At 43.3% G+C, this 14,481-nt stretch overlaps 1 protein-coding gene across 1 annotated transcript in view; it reads right to left on the bottom strand.

The window, feature by feature from the left end:
• The window catches only part of MCU (mitochondrial calcium uniporter), a 158,875-nt gene that overhangs the window by 22,919 nt on the left and 121,475 nt on the right, over positions 1-14,481 (bottom strand). Inside the window, exons 2-5 of the mRNA XM_075348940.1 lie at positions 11,584-11,653; positions 9,946-10,116; positions 9,196-9,300; positions 3,073-3,233 (exon numbers count right to left, since the gene is read on the bottom strand). Coding sequence (XP_075205055.1) covers positions 3,073-3,233; positions 9,196-9,300; positions 9,946-10,116; positions 11,584-11,653 — 507 coding nt within the window. The remainder of the gene's footprint in view (positions 1-3,072; positions 3,234-9,195; positions 9,301-9,945; positions 10,117-11,583; positions 11,654-14,481) is intronic.

The following is a 14,481-nucleotide window of genomic DNA, read 5'->3' as shown; positions in this document are numbered from 1 at the left end:
AGGTGTTAGATCACCTGGGCTTACACGGAGCTTTTAGGAATTTTGTGAGGGTCCTTTATGCAAATCCTCAGGCAAGAAGTGAGTACCCCGGGATTTCTGTCAAAAACATTTCCTTTGATGAAGGGAACCAGGCAAGGATGCCCGATGTCACCACTATTGTTTAACTTGGCTATTGAACCACTGGCTAGACGTTTGAATGAGGGGGGGGGTGGTTTGAAGGGATCAAGGTAGGGAGGAAGTCATTGCACTCAGCCTTATTTGCTGATGATATAATCCTGTTCATGAGCAAACCTAAAACACAATTGAGTAGAGTCATAGAACAAATTGAGGAGTTTGGGAGGTTAGCAGGGTTTAGACTTAACAAAAACAAATGTGAAATTCTCTTCTTGGACGGCAAAAGAGAGCGGCGGGGGAGAGGGGTGCATTATGTGACATTCCAATAGCTAGAAATACAATTAAATACTTGGGAGTACAGGTTGGGAGGGATACAAAAACCATATATTCATTAAATTATTCCCCTTTGATCGAGAAAATTGAACGTGAACTGCAAGGTTGGGCAAATTTGCCGTTGACTCTTCTGGGAAGAAATCATCTAATAAAAAATGATGAGCTTTTCCAAGCTTCTCTATCCAATGCAGACAATCCCATTGCTTCTTAAACACTCGGATGTGAACAGATTGACAAAAGCGTTATCACGTTTTTTGTGGAAGGGATATAGGCCGAGGATTAGTGCCAAAAAGCTAATGTTATCAACAGAAAATGGAGGGATCAGACTACCTAACATCAGGGGGTACAATTTGGCCTGTATCTTAAGACATGTAGCCGATTGGATTAGACGAACAAGTAGGTATTCTGACGGATATAGAGGCAGAATTTTGTAAACCTTGGGACCTGAGTTCAATCCTACATACCTCCATTCCAAATTTGCCGCCCAACATTAAACACTCACTGATTTGTAGAGACACAGTGATGACTTGGAAGGCGGTAAGGAAAAAGTTCGGGTTAGCCTGGAACATCTCCAAATTCCTTAATATATGGGCTTGTCCTGACTTTCCACAGGGAAGGGAAAATTATCTCTTTAAAGAATGGAGGGAAAAAGGGATTGGGACTCTAAAAAACCTGATGCATGATACAGAACAGAGATGGATGACGTGTGAGGAGTTGAGAGCAAAGTATGACTTGCGCCCAATTCCAGACTCTCTATTTTGAACAGGTGAAACAAGGGATAATGAAGAAACTATCCGACATAAATAACGAATATGAGGCAAATCAGATGGATGCGATCATATTAAGGGACATCCATGCCACAAATATATCAAGTCTTTATGGAAATATGAGAGAAGTGTTAGTCCCTAACATATCAGGAAGAATGTTGGAAGGGTGGGCAAAGCAGTTGGGAGATCAAGAGGGGGAGGAGAAGATTTTGAATGGTTGGATGGTGATGAGAAAGAAGATTGTGAATGAGAACTTAAGAGATACCCAATTCAGGATCATACATAGAGCGATCTATGGATTTAATATACTGAATGCAAGACATCCAGATAAGATGATGAGTTGTCCAAATTGTGGTACGGAAAAAACAGATCTATATCATGGGATATGGCAGTGCGAAAGGATTGAAAGATTTTGGAAACAAGTCCAAGGGGTAGTGAGGAAAATCTGGAATAGAAATGTAGAGTTAGATCCAATGGTCTGGTTATTTCACTATCAGCATCGAGAGGAGGGGAGAAAGGGGGAGACAAGTTACCGAATCTTTTCCATGATATAGCAATGATAAGTAAAAGGGCTATTCTTCAGAAGTGGCTGGTGAAGGAAATACCAACAAAAGAAGAACTTGTTAATCAATTGAAAAAACCGCTCATGTTGGAGAAGATGATGGTGGAGAGATGTAAAGAAAGGAGGACAGCAAAATTTTTCAGTAAATGGAGAAAGTTCATAAGCGTTATATGTTCTAGAGAAGAAACAATACAAATAATGTCCACATTTGTGTCTACGGAATGGTACATGAAGGAAGACGTGTCAGGGTCCCTGTGCGAGCTGAAAGTATAGTTGGCCAAATTCTGGGTTGTGTCGCATGGAGGGGGGTGGGGGGGTGGGAGGGATAGTGTTTATAAGTAATGTTTGTAACAAGTTATCAAGGAATGCTGAAGAGGGGTAGCGGAGACTGAATAATGGAAATATACATTGACGAAGAAGGGGAAGGAGCAAATTTGATGACCGTGACAAATATTTGATCGATAAATTGTAGAGACTAATGTTATTTGATATTTTGATTTGTTGACCCTTATTTTCTTCATTCTGTACCCTTTTTTACCATTACAAAAAAAGAAATAAAAATTTGGTTTAAAAAAAAAAAAAAAAATATTTAAAACAAAAAACATTAAATTACTTTACATTTTTCAGTTAATTTTTTTTTCTGATACATTCCCTTTAAGAAGCTTTTTGCATTTTTTAATTCAAATAGTCGCATTACATGGCCCAAAAATCTCCTTACGTCGGCCTGCCGCTCTCCACAAGGAGAAATGTTCCTCCTGAGACTCTGTCTCAAAAGTTCTCTCCCCACCAAAAAATCTCATTCTTTTCACTGATGAGGGGGCAAACACCCCAAAACACCTGTGTGCAAATAAAGTGGCTGTCCTACTTAAGACAGAAAAAAATACATATAAAACCATGAAGTATCTCAGAGTAAGCATACAATGGCAGATGAAAAATTTCTGAAATTAAAAAAAACAAAACAAAATCTCCATGCTAAAACGTTCATCTTTGAGTAGAAGTATTCTTGCATAAAACTTGTATTTATCACAACAAACCACTTTTTTTATAGTAAATTATAAAAGAAGAAAAGGCAACACATAATTAGAATCATTGCAAGCGCAAGAACACAACATAAAATTGTTATTTTATTTATCCTTCATGATAAATGCTAGGAATACAACTCAACAAAGCAGAGCCAGAATTGCAGTCAGCCTCATTAGCAGAGGCAGGGAAATTCCCTTCAAGGCTTAGAAAACCTGAAAGGATTTAAAGAAAAACAAAAAACAACTACTACTGTCAGGATTAGAGATTCTATACCTTTTCATGAGGTTCAAGCTGCCCCTGGAGCTGTTCTAGTCGACTACAGAGCTCCTTCTCTCTGCTGACCTGGAAATCCTTGATATGCATAGAGCTGTGCAACTGCTGCACAAGATGCTTCACATCATTCATAGTCGTTGCATGTTCATGGCTTAATAGTTCTGGACACAAAGAAAAAACAAAGCTACATGATAGAGCTAATAAAATCCATTCCTATTTATACACACAGAAGATAAAACATATTAAAGGGAACCTGTCACCAGATTTGGCGACTATAAGCTGTGGCCACCATCACTGAGCTCTTATATACAGCAGTCCAGATTACTGTATACAAGAGCCCAGGCCGTGCTGTAAAATGTAAAACAACGTTTACAATACTCACCTAGGGGGCGGTCCGATGGGAGTTGCTGCTCTCCGGTCCAGTGCCTCCTCTCTACTGCAATCTCGGTCGTCCTCCTTCCCAGTCCAGTGTGGATGATGCATCTACATCATCTATACAAGCCCACATTGCGGTCCTGCGCAGACACACATTAATCTGCCCTTCTGAAAGCAGATCAAAGTACTGTAATGTGCAGGCGCGAGAAAAGGTTAGACCGTCCGCGCATGCGTACTACAGTACATGGATCTGCCCTGAGCAGGACAGATCAAAGTGCGCCTGCACAGGACCGCAATGCCAGCTAGTGTGCATAACGTAGGACGCGTCATTCACTCAAGTCTGATAAGGAGGATGGCGATCGCCGCAGAGAAAACGCGCCGGACAGGAGAGGAGCGACAACCATTGTCAAGGGAGAAATTTGGGTAAGACTGCTAATGGAGTCTTTGTTCAGGGCACCAGAGGCATGGGGCCCAATTAGGTATCTGCGCAGATATTATGAGACTCAATCAATGAACACAGAACATGTTCTCTGAGCTCAGGCTTGCATCTGAACTCGTGTATTCAATGGATTAGATATTAGTATTGCATTTCAACCTTCAGACATGTACAAAAGTATCAGTCTTTTCTCACATATCGAAACAGTACAGGGAGGTGCGATGGGACATAGAAAACATTTCATCCCACAGATGACATTCCTCCTTTGTATAAAACTACTGATAAGCATGAATACTTTCTCTGTTCATTGTTTGTACATATGTTCACTTGTCCTAGGTTAACCCTCTCTTGAACATACAGCTTAGAATCATATTATAGCGACTGTGCAATTGTCATATAGACACAGATAATTATGCAACTACATCTATATTTTGATTATTTACATACACAGATAGTTTGTTCAAATGTAATAAGATTATCTGTAGCCCAGGCTACCTTCACACCATCAGACCGGACCACCCTTTAGGTCAGTATTATAGAAGTGTTTTTTACGTTCTCAACAGCGGCCTGGGCTCTTCTATACAGTATTCTGTAATGCTGTATATAAGAGCTTGCTGGTGGTGGCCGCAGCTTATAGTTACCAAATCTGGTGACAGGTTCCCTTTAAAATTTACGAGTCATCTTTTCCGGGCAGTAAGATGCAATTTTCCCCGAAACAATCTGGGAGGAAAGTGGGAGGTGGGGCAGTCAGCGGTGGAGCGGGGTCACAGCATGCAGGAGCAATGTCCAAATACACACACACACACACACACACACACACACACACAGACACAGACACACAGACACAGACACACAAGAGGGGTGGAAAACAAAACAAAAAAAAAAAACAAAAACAAGAAGTGTAGAATGCAAAAGTTTTCTGAGAGAAATACTTCATTTTCTGGAACAATTTAAAGGATGTCAACACTTTCAGCCATGACTGTTTATATCAGGAAGGGGATCATATATACCAGGATGGTTCCAGGATAGGGAACATACAGTATATACCAGGATGGGGGACTGAAGATCTGAGGATGCGGATTGTATTAATCACCTAGGCAGGATGAAGATGCAACAATTTCTTTTTATTTCTTTTGCAGACTTTCTTACAGCAACCATAGTCCTTATGCTCCTCCAGACAACAGATATGATCTTAGTGTGTGAATCCAGTTCCTGCCGGCAACAATAGTCCTTAGGATGGTTCTTCAATCCAGACGACTGATATTACGTCCGCAGCGTGGGTATTCAGCTCCAATCTCTATAGCCCATTCATGGGCATCAGAACCTGGACAAGGCAACAGATCCTTGCCCTTCCACGTCACAGCACTAACTACATCCAACCACGTGTCTCCTTGCTTTTCTAGCTTTCTTGGGACCAGCGCCCTGGCCATCGTGCTGATCACATCCCACCCCCTTAAATATTTGAATCATGTAACTCCAAGTATGAAGGAGGGCATGGAAGTCCAGTTTCCAGCCAGTCTGCAGGATTGTGTATCAGGGAGGCCCCCTGCAGAGGGGAACAATAGATAAACCACCTCCAGATGCAGGACAATGAATCTTACTGCAGGCCTGATTACATTTCAGCCCATGGAGGCAAGCCAGGATACACACATTTCCAACCCCTTCCCTCTTCAAGTTGTGTACCTTAAAATCATGAGCAAGCAATCTGTAATATGCACAATAAGATTGACGTAACCAGGGATGTAAAAAGTCTCAATCCCTTAGAGCTGTGGGCTCCGTTCTATGTCCATTGGTCCAATCGTCTTTAGTATGCAGCCAGCTCCTCAAAAGGGACATATAAACCAGGATGGGGAACATATATACCAGGAAGGGGACCAGGATGAAGAACATTAGTACAGAACAGGGGGACATATAACAGTGCGTCATGACCACTTTTTTTTTTTTTTAACATTTTCCTCCTCTAAAACCTAGGTGCGACTTATGGTCTTATAGTGCAAAAAAATAAGGTAATACATGCTGGTACCACCAGTCTACAATACAAACTCATAAGGAAGCTGCCATGGGAAAACAAACAAATGCCCACAGCAAGGACTTTGAGGAAGATTTATTAGGAAAAATCCTAATTACAGGCAGCTTAAAAGTTCCCAAGATGATTTCATTAATGTGATGTGTGAGATTTCTAGAGATGAGAGTTTTCTGCTTCTTACGACACTTCTATCAATAACTTGCAGTTTACACATGCACCTAAAGGGGCTGACCTATTATAAGGACAGGCCACCATAGACTGCAGACATTAAACATCAGATCAGTGCGTGTCCATTCGCTCCAGTGGTGGCCAAATGTACACGTATACAAAGCAGGAACAGCAGAGCTCAGTACACTATATAGTGGCGGCTCTTAGTTGCTCCTAATGAAGTGTGCTGCCACAGCTTTCACGGAGGACCGAGTGACGGCAAGTACACTCCTCAGGAGCGGTCACCTTCACAGAGGATCTGTACTGAGCACACAGAGACAGAGTATGGATAGTGATAAGTACAAGAAAGGCAGGCAAACAGACGAAAAAAACAGGGGGCCAGGAAAAAAGCCAAAAATCGGCTGATGAAGTGAACAGGAAACTCTATACTCAATGGACATATTACCAATTGAGCATGTTTGGGGCTCTGGATTGGTGTATGACAGCATGTTTAAGTTCCTGCCGATATCACAGCCATTAGAGAAGTGGACCAATGTTCCACAAGCCGCAATCAACAACATGATCAGCTCTATGGGAAGGAGATGTGTTGCATTGCATGAGGCAACTAGTGGTCACACCAGATTATAGACTGGTTTTCAGATACTGCCCCCCAATACTGTACAACTGCACATTTTAGAGTGGCTTTTTATTGTGGTAGCCCAAGACACACCTGTGCAATAATCCTGCTGTCTAATCAACATTATGATAATCCATCCACCTCACAGGTGTGACCTACCTCCGCAAAAGGAAAAGTGCTCAATAATACAGATTTAGAAAAATGTGTGACTACTTGAGAGAAAAAGGACTTTTGTGCACATAGAAAAAGCCGTAGATCTTCACGTTCACCTCATGAAAAATGGGAGCAAAAATAAGTGTTGTGTTTCTATTTTTGCTGTGTAAGTACTAAACAACACCTTTAAAGAGTATTAACTTTACGTGCTGTACACAATTACTGAAATAAAACGCTCACAAAAAGAACAGTAACACAAATTGAGTACAACCCTCACATTTTTGTAAATATTTTGCTACATCTTTTCATGGGACAACACGGAAGATATGACACTGATACAATGTAAAGTAGTCAGTGTCCAGCTTGTATAACGGTGTAAATTTAGTGTGCTCTATAAATCACTCAACACAGCCATTAAAGGGAATCTACCAGCAGTTTTTTGCTATGTAATCTGAGGACAGCATGCTGTAGGAGTTAAACAAAAAATCAACTATGCCTCTCTTATCAGGCTGTGTCCTGTTTACTTAAACTAAAGGCTTTATCACCAAATGATAATTATTGCTCTGACTACAATGTCACGCACACAGCAGTCCGGCACGTTCTCACCACCTACTGACACCTCACTGAACAATCTCCATAGACAGCCTGGTGTGGGCGGAGGCAGCTTTCCCAGCTCTGCTGCATTTTTAATTCTAACAGCTCTGATTGTGTCACAACAGCTGGGGCCAGTAATCTAAGTCATACATTGTTGGATTCAGTGTCTGTGTCTACATTATGTTGCTCTCATATGAGGTAGCAAAATCCTGCTGACAAATTCCCTTTAATGTGTAAACCACAGTCAAGAAAAATGAGTACACCCTTAAGTGAAAATGGCGAAAATTACAACCAATTAGCTATTTTCCCTCCCCGCTGTTATGTGACTGAGGTTGAATGGGGTGCAGGTGTGTTAAATTTGGTGTTCTCTCATACTGATAATGAAGTTCAACATGGCTCTGAACAAAGATCTTAAAAAAAAAATAAAAATAAAAAAAATTGGTTTGTCAACATCCTGAAACTGAGGTGCAGCATGGTGATAAAGAACATACAGCAGTTTAACAAGGCAGGTTCCACTTAGAGGCCTCGCCGTGGTCGCCAAAGATATTGAGTGCACGTGCTCAGAGCCATATCCATAGGTTGTCTTTTCAATATAGATGTATGAGCGCTGCCAGCATTGCTGCAGAGGTTAACAGGGTGGGAGGGCGAGTGTCAGTGCTCAGACCATATGCCAAACACTGCATCAAATTTGTGTTCATGTCTGTCGTCTCAGAAGGAAGCCTCCTCTAAAGATGATGCACAAGAAAGCCCACGAACAGTTTGCTGAAAACAAGCAGACTAAGTACATGGATGACTGGAACCACGTCCTGTGGTCTGATGAGACCAAGATAAACTTATTTGGTTCAGATGATTTCAAGCGTGTGTTGCGGCAACTAGGCGTGGAGTACATAGACAAATGTGCCTTGTCTACAGTCAGGCACGGTGGTGGCAGTGTCCTGGTTTGGGGCTGCATGAGAGCTGCCGGCTGTGAGGAGTTACAGTTTATTGAGGGAACCATGAATGCCAACATGTACGGTGACATACTGAAGCAGAGCATGATCCCCCTCTTTGGAAACTGGGCCGCAGGGCAGTATTCAAACATAACGACCCCAAACACATCCAAGATGACCACTGCCTTACTAACAAAACTGAGGGTAAAGGTGGTGGACTGACCATGCATGGAGATTCATTAAGGAAGCAGATGCTATCATGAAAACTTAGAGTAACCGTCATCTTAATTTTTTTAATATAACCTAATAGAACACCGGAAAAAATGAAAATAAGAAACTCTGTACCATATGTTATTCGATAATTCTGCTGGACTGATCATTCAATCTCAGAATTCTTAATTCACAGTGAACACAGATTTTCCCATTGAGATAGAGGGTGACAGTTGGTGCTAATAATGCTCTATGAAGCAGTGCACCTGTCATTTCAGGAGATCTTGGAGCAGAATGTCTGTCTGCCTCTAGCTCCTCCCTCCTCCATAGAATTTTATAAGCACCAAAAATCGCGCTCCCTGCTCAGTAATGTGGAAATCTCGCTTCACCAAATACATTTTGATACACAAATTGAGAGAATAAGTTGAATCCAGCAAGAGAAAGAAGCAGACTTCTCTGATCAGACATTACAAAGTTTCTTATTTTCAAGTGTATAATTGATGTCTGAACTATATATTAAAATGAATCTTAAGACAGACAATATGTGGTCCCCAATATCGCACTTACTGGTTAAAAAAAAAAAAATATAAAAAAGGAAACATGTAAGGCACACTACCTCTTTTTGGTGTCCGCACATCATAAATTTTATCATTTATGGACAGTTTGAAGTCATCTAGTAGAAGAACGTCAATCCCTGTAGAAGAGGCTACACGGGCTCCATCTGGGGAAAGAAAAAAAAAAAAAAAATGAACTTCACTATATACATGGAGTTATATATATTTAGTAGGAGGAGGTTCTATAGGAATATAAGGCATGGACATTTTTCCTAACAGAAGCAATATATTGGGCGGTCAGATCCAGTAAGGCTGCTTTCACACCTCCGGTTTCTGCAATGCGGCACAATCCGGCACTTTGCAGGAAAATCGCAACCGTATTTTTTGCTGCCGGTTGCGTTTTTTCTGCATAGACTTTAATTAGTGCCGCAAGGCCTTGCGTTCCATCCGGTTTTTGCCGCATGCGGCAGATTTAGCCGATGCGGCGGCCGGATGGAACGTTGCCTGGCACGTTTTTTCGTGCGGCAAAAAAACCCGCATCGCGCCGCATTCGGCCGATGCGGCGCATTTTTCAATGCATGCCTATGGCGGACGGATGCGGCAAAAACCGCATCCGGCCGCCGCATGCGTTTTTTGCCACTGCGCATGCTCAGTAGCATGCCGCAAGCGGCACAAACCGGACGGGCCGCATGGGAAAAAAACTTATGCAAAGGATGCGGTGTTTTCACCGCATCCGTTGCATAGCTTGCACAGCCGGATTGAGCCGCACAGCTCAAGCTGGATGTGTGAAAGCAGCCTAACACGCTGCCTACCTGTGGAGTAGATTGCTACTCTGTCAATTCCTCGATCTTCATCCTGGAGCTGCTGCAGAAATATTCCCACTGAATCTGAAATAGGCTTCAAAGTAAATCGGCATTTCTCCTGGCGGGACGGGAGGTTAACGGTTATCACAGGCAACCCGTTTTGGTAAACCACAGTCACAGCTAATAAACAAAAAAGTGAAAAGGGCATTACTAAATGATGAAGCATCCCAATATTAGCACATTTCTACATTTAAGATTAAAAAAAAAAAAAAACAAACAAAAAAAACTTACTAATATTTATATACTACGAGGGTTGAATGAACATTGCTGCCTCCACCTTCATAACTCCTCAGGAGCTCTGGTGTACGGCACGTATTGGACTGGTCAGTAGGCTCCTCTACAGCTCCAGGTGGCGGGAAGCCTTAGTAATTAATGGTTGTGTTGTTACAGTAGAAAGAATGGAAACCTGTGCAGACGGTCCGTCAGTGCGATTTAAGCAACATGCGGTGACTGAATTCTTCACAGCATAAGGTGTCACCCCAAAGGAAATTCAGCAGCGAATGCAAGCAGGTTATGGTGATTGTGTTGATGTGAGCGCTGTGTGTAGTTGGGCCAGTAAGATTAAAGGGGTGGTTCACTACTCTGCAATAGTGGCCACATCTCCGTAAAACTGAAGGCTTTTTCTAGATACCTTGTACAGCCAATTCTGCCTTGGAGCAGCTTTACTGCAGTCCGCTCATCCCCATGAAGTGACCCCCAGGCTCTGTGACCTCAGATTCGGAGATTCGGTGAGGTCACGTCAACTTCCAGTTGACCCAACATCACCGAGCCTGGCCCCTGTTTTCCTGAGTGACTGGGCTGTGTTTCATTATTCATCACAGCCCAGCATGTCGCGCGCTCTCCTTCACCACAGAGCGCCGCAAGCAGGAGCGATGCTAGGCTGTGACGAGTGGCGAAACACTGCCCACAGCCCAGTCACTCAGGGAGACTGGGGCCGGTGTTGGTGATGTTGGGTCACCTTGAAGTTGAAGTGACATCAATAGATCTCAGAGGTCACAGAGTTCGGGAGTCACATGATGGGGATGAGTGGACCCCAATAGCGCCGCTCAGAGGCAGAATTGGCTAAACAAGGTATTTAGAAAAAGCTGCCCTATCAGTTTTACAGAGATGTGGTCACTATTGCAGAGTAGTGGACCACCTCTTTAAAGATGGTGAGGCGGGAACTTCTGACTTCTGGGACAAAAAGTTGTACGATCTGTGACAGCAACCACTAGTTAAACATGTAAAATATTGACAGATTCAGGATGATAGCCGTAGGAAAATTGCAAAGCATAATTGCCATTTGCGGAAACAGACTGTCGACTTCTTCCATGATGGCTTCAGAGAACTTGTTCATCGTTGGCAGAAGTGTATCCAATTGTCTGGTGATTATATGGAAGAGTGAACATAAAGAGCAAATTCTAAGGATTATTTTTGTATTTGATCTATTAAAATATTCCCATTGAAAGCCAAGTTACGAAGGAGCACGCCTCACTTTTCATTCAACCCTCGTAATATAGATATATTTATGCACACGACTATTGCTTTACGGTGTATCTAAAGTCAGATCAAAGTCTGAACAGCACAAGTGGCAATACACCTACTCACCATCAGAGGGCGATGCTGCACTGCAAAATGCTACTTTTTGGCTCAGCCATGGAGGAAGTCTCTGGTGCACCTAGAAAACAGAAGTGCATGTATTATTAATCATGAGGGTGGTCATCCTGCAGATTTCCTCTATTAACGCCTACAATACAAGTATTTCTAAGAATTGATATACAAATTTCCAAAACCATCCAAAATTATGAAGTGCAAATAAGTGTTTTAATACAGCATATAAAATATTAATGATGTATTTTATCATTTCACATGGAGGAGTCCTTAAAACCATCAGAGCTGCTCAGCCTTCAATTAGCAGAAACCAGTGCAGACATCTGGAGAGGGCAAAACAATTAGAAATACAGTTCTGTTATGTGCTGGTGTGAAAAGGTATGCGTATAAACAGGAGAATAGCAATGCGCAGGATCGAACACAACAGTGGGTTAATTTAGTCATATGAGAACCACTAGTAATGTCTCCTTATGGTCAAGTGTACAAGATCTCTGCATCATCTGGAGCCACCACAGGGCGCAGCACATCCCAAGAAATGCGAACACTGTCTTATATTAGTTCTTGTGGGGTTTTCAGCAAGGAGTCCGCAACAAACCTGACAATTAACCGAATCACCTTTGGACTCGGAACAATGTCACAATGACTAATAATTACTAGGAAACTTGATAATTAAGAATCAGCCAATATAGAGATCCTCTCCACTCCCTCTGCGGCGTGCATGGCCATAGAGATAAGGAGACGACGACTACACTGGTGTGGACAATATGGAGGGCTACACAAGACATACCTCGTGGGACGATGTGGCCCCATATCATGCCACCCTACTGCTTTTTTATATGATGGGCTATAACAGACAGAAAGGTCATATCCGACCCTGAACGTCAACCACTGTAATACTCATAATAATGTAGTCTGCGATAGATTGTCCACAAATACATAAGAGACCAGGTGGAGAGATCTACTATTTACACACACACCGACAGACCGCCCCACACACACACACACACACACACACACACACACACACACCGACAGACCGCCCCACACACACACACACACACACACACACACACACCGACAGACCGCCCCACACACACACACACACCGACAGACCGCCCCACACACACACACACACACCGACAGACCGCCCCACACACACACACACACCGACAGACCGCCCCACACACACACACCGACAGACCGCCCCACACACACACACCGACAGACCGCCCCACACACACACACCGACAGACCGCCCCACACACACACACCGACAGACCGCCCCACACACACACACACACCGACAGACCGCCCCACACACACACACACACCGACAGACCGCCCCACACACACACACACCGACAGACCGCCCCACACACACACACACCGACAGACCGCCCCACACACACACACCGACAGACCGCCCCACACACACACACCGACAGACCGCCCCACACACACACACCGACAGACCGCCCCACACACACACACCGACAGACCGCCCCACACACACACACCGACAGACCGCCCCACACACACACACCGACAGACCGCCCCACACACACACACCGACAGACCGCCCCACACACACACCGACAGACCGCCCCACACACACACCGACAGACCGCCCGACACACACCGACAGACCGACCGACACACACAGACAGACCGACCGACACACACCGACAGACCGCCCCACACACACCGACAGACCGCCCCACACACACCGACAGACCGACAGACACACAGACAGACCGACCGACACAGACAGACACAGCCCCACACACCGACAGACAGATGTATATATATATACACAAACAGATACACACACAGTAGTAATGTATGGGCTACCAGGTCCTCACTGTCCATTGCCAAATTTTACTAATCCATTCAAAACAATAGTACAGGTTTGAATGTTGATGTTTCATTGCAGAATGGGAGATAAGACACTGCCAAAACACCTCTGGTACAAGGGAATGGGCAAGCTGAAATCCAACATGTCCAATCATTTCATCAGAGATTAGTTATTGGAGGACAGCCTGGAAATCTCTGAATGCAAACACACAAGACTGAAAATCATAAAGAAAAAAGGAGATGGTGATATCCAGCTATTCCTTAGCATACGCACCCCCCTTTCCCTATTCTGCTGTATGTAACTTGAACCTAACCTACGTATAATCCGATAATCTGTACATCAAGACCTGTTACGCCTTCTCAGTCAAAAAGGGTAACTCCAGCACTATATTACATCTGAAAAATCTGTGACCATTTCAGTATTTAAATGCATAGAATGCGACAGGCCAATGCAAAAAGGAATCATCTCTGTGGTTACTACTGATCAATCTTTGGTCAAGAGAATTACAGTCATGGCCAAAAGTTTTGAGAATGACACCAAAATTATATTTTCACATGATCTGTTGCCCTCTGGTTTTTAATTGTGTTTGTCTGATGTTTACATCACATACAGAAATATAATTGCAATCATATTATGAGTACAAAAGGTTATATTGACAGTTAGAATGAGTTAATGCAGCAAGTCAATATTTGCAGTGTTGACCCTTCTTCAGGACCTCTGCAATTCTCCCTGGCATGCTCTCAAACTTCTGGACCAAATCCTGACTGATAGCTGTCCATTCTTGCATAAGCAATGCTTGCATTTTGCCAGAATTTGTTGGTTTTTGTTTGTCCACCCGTCTCTTGATGATTGCCCACAAGTTCTCAATGGGATTAAGATCTGGGGAGTTTCCAGGCCATGGACCCAAAATCTCTATGTTTTGTTCCATGAGCCATTTAGTGATCACCTTTGCTTTATGGCAAGGTGCTCCATCATGCTGGAAAAGGCATTGTTGGGCGCCAAACTGCTCTTGGACAGTTGGGAGAAGTTGCTCTTGGAGG

This window comes from Anomaloglossus baeobatrachus, chromosome 5 (genome assembly GCF_048569485.1).
Source record: "Anomaloglossus baeobatrachus isolate aAnoBae1 chromosome 5, aAnoBae1.hap1, whole genome shotgun sequence".
In the NCBI taxonomy this organism is placed as follows: Eukaryota; Metazoa; Chordata; class Amphibia; order Anura; family Aromobatidae; genus Anomaloglossus; species Anomaloglossus baeobatrachus.
This window is presented reverse-complemented; position numbering and strand designations above follow the sequence as displayed.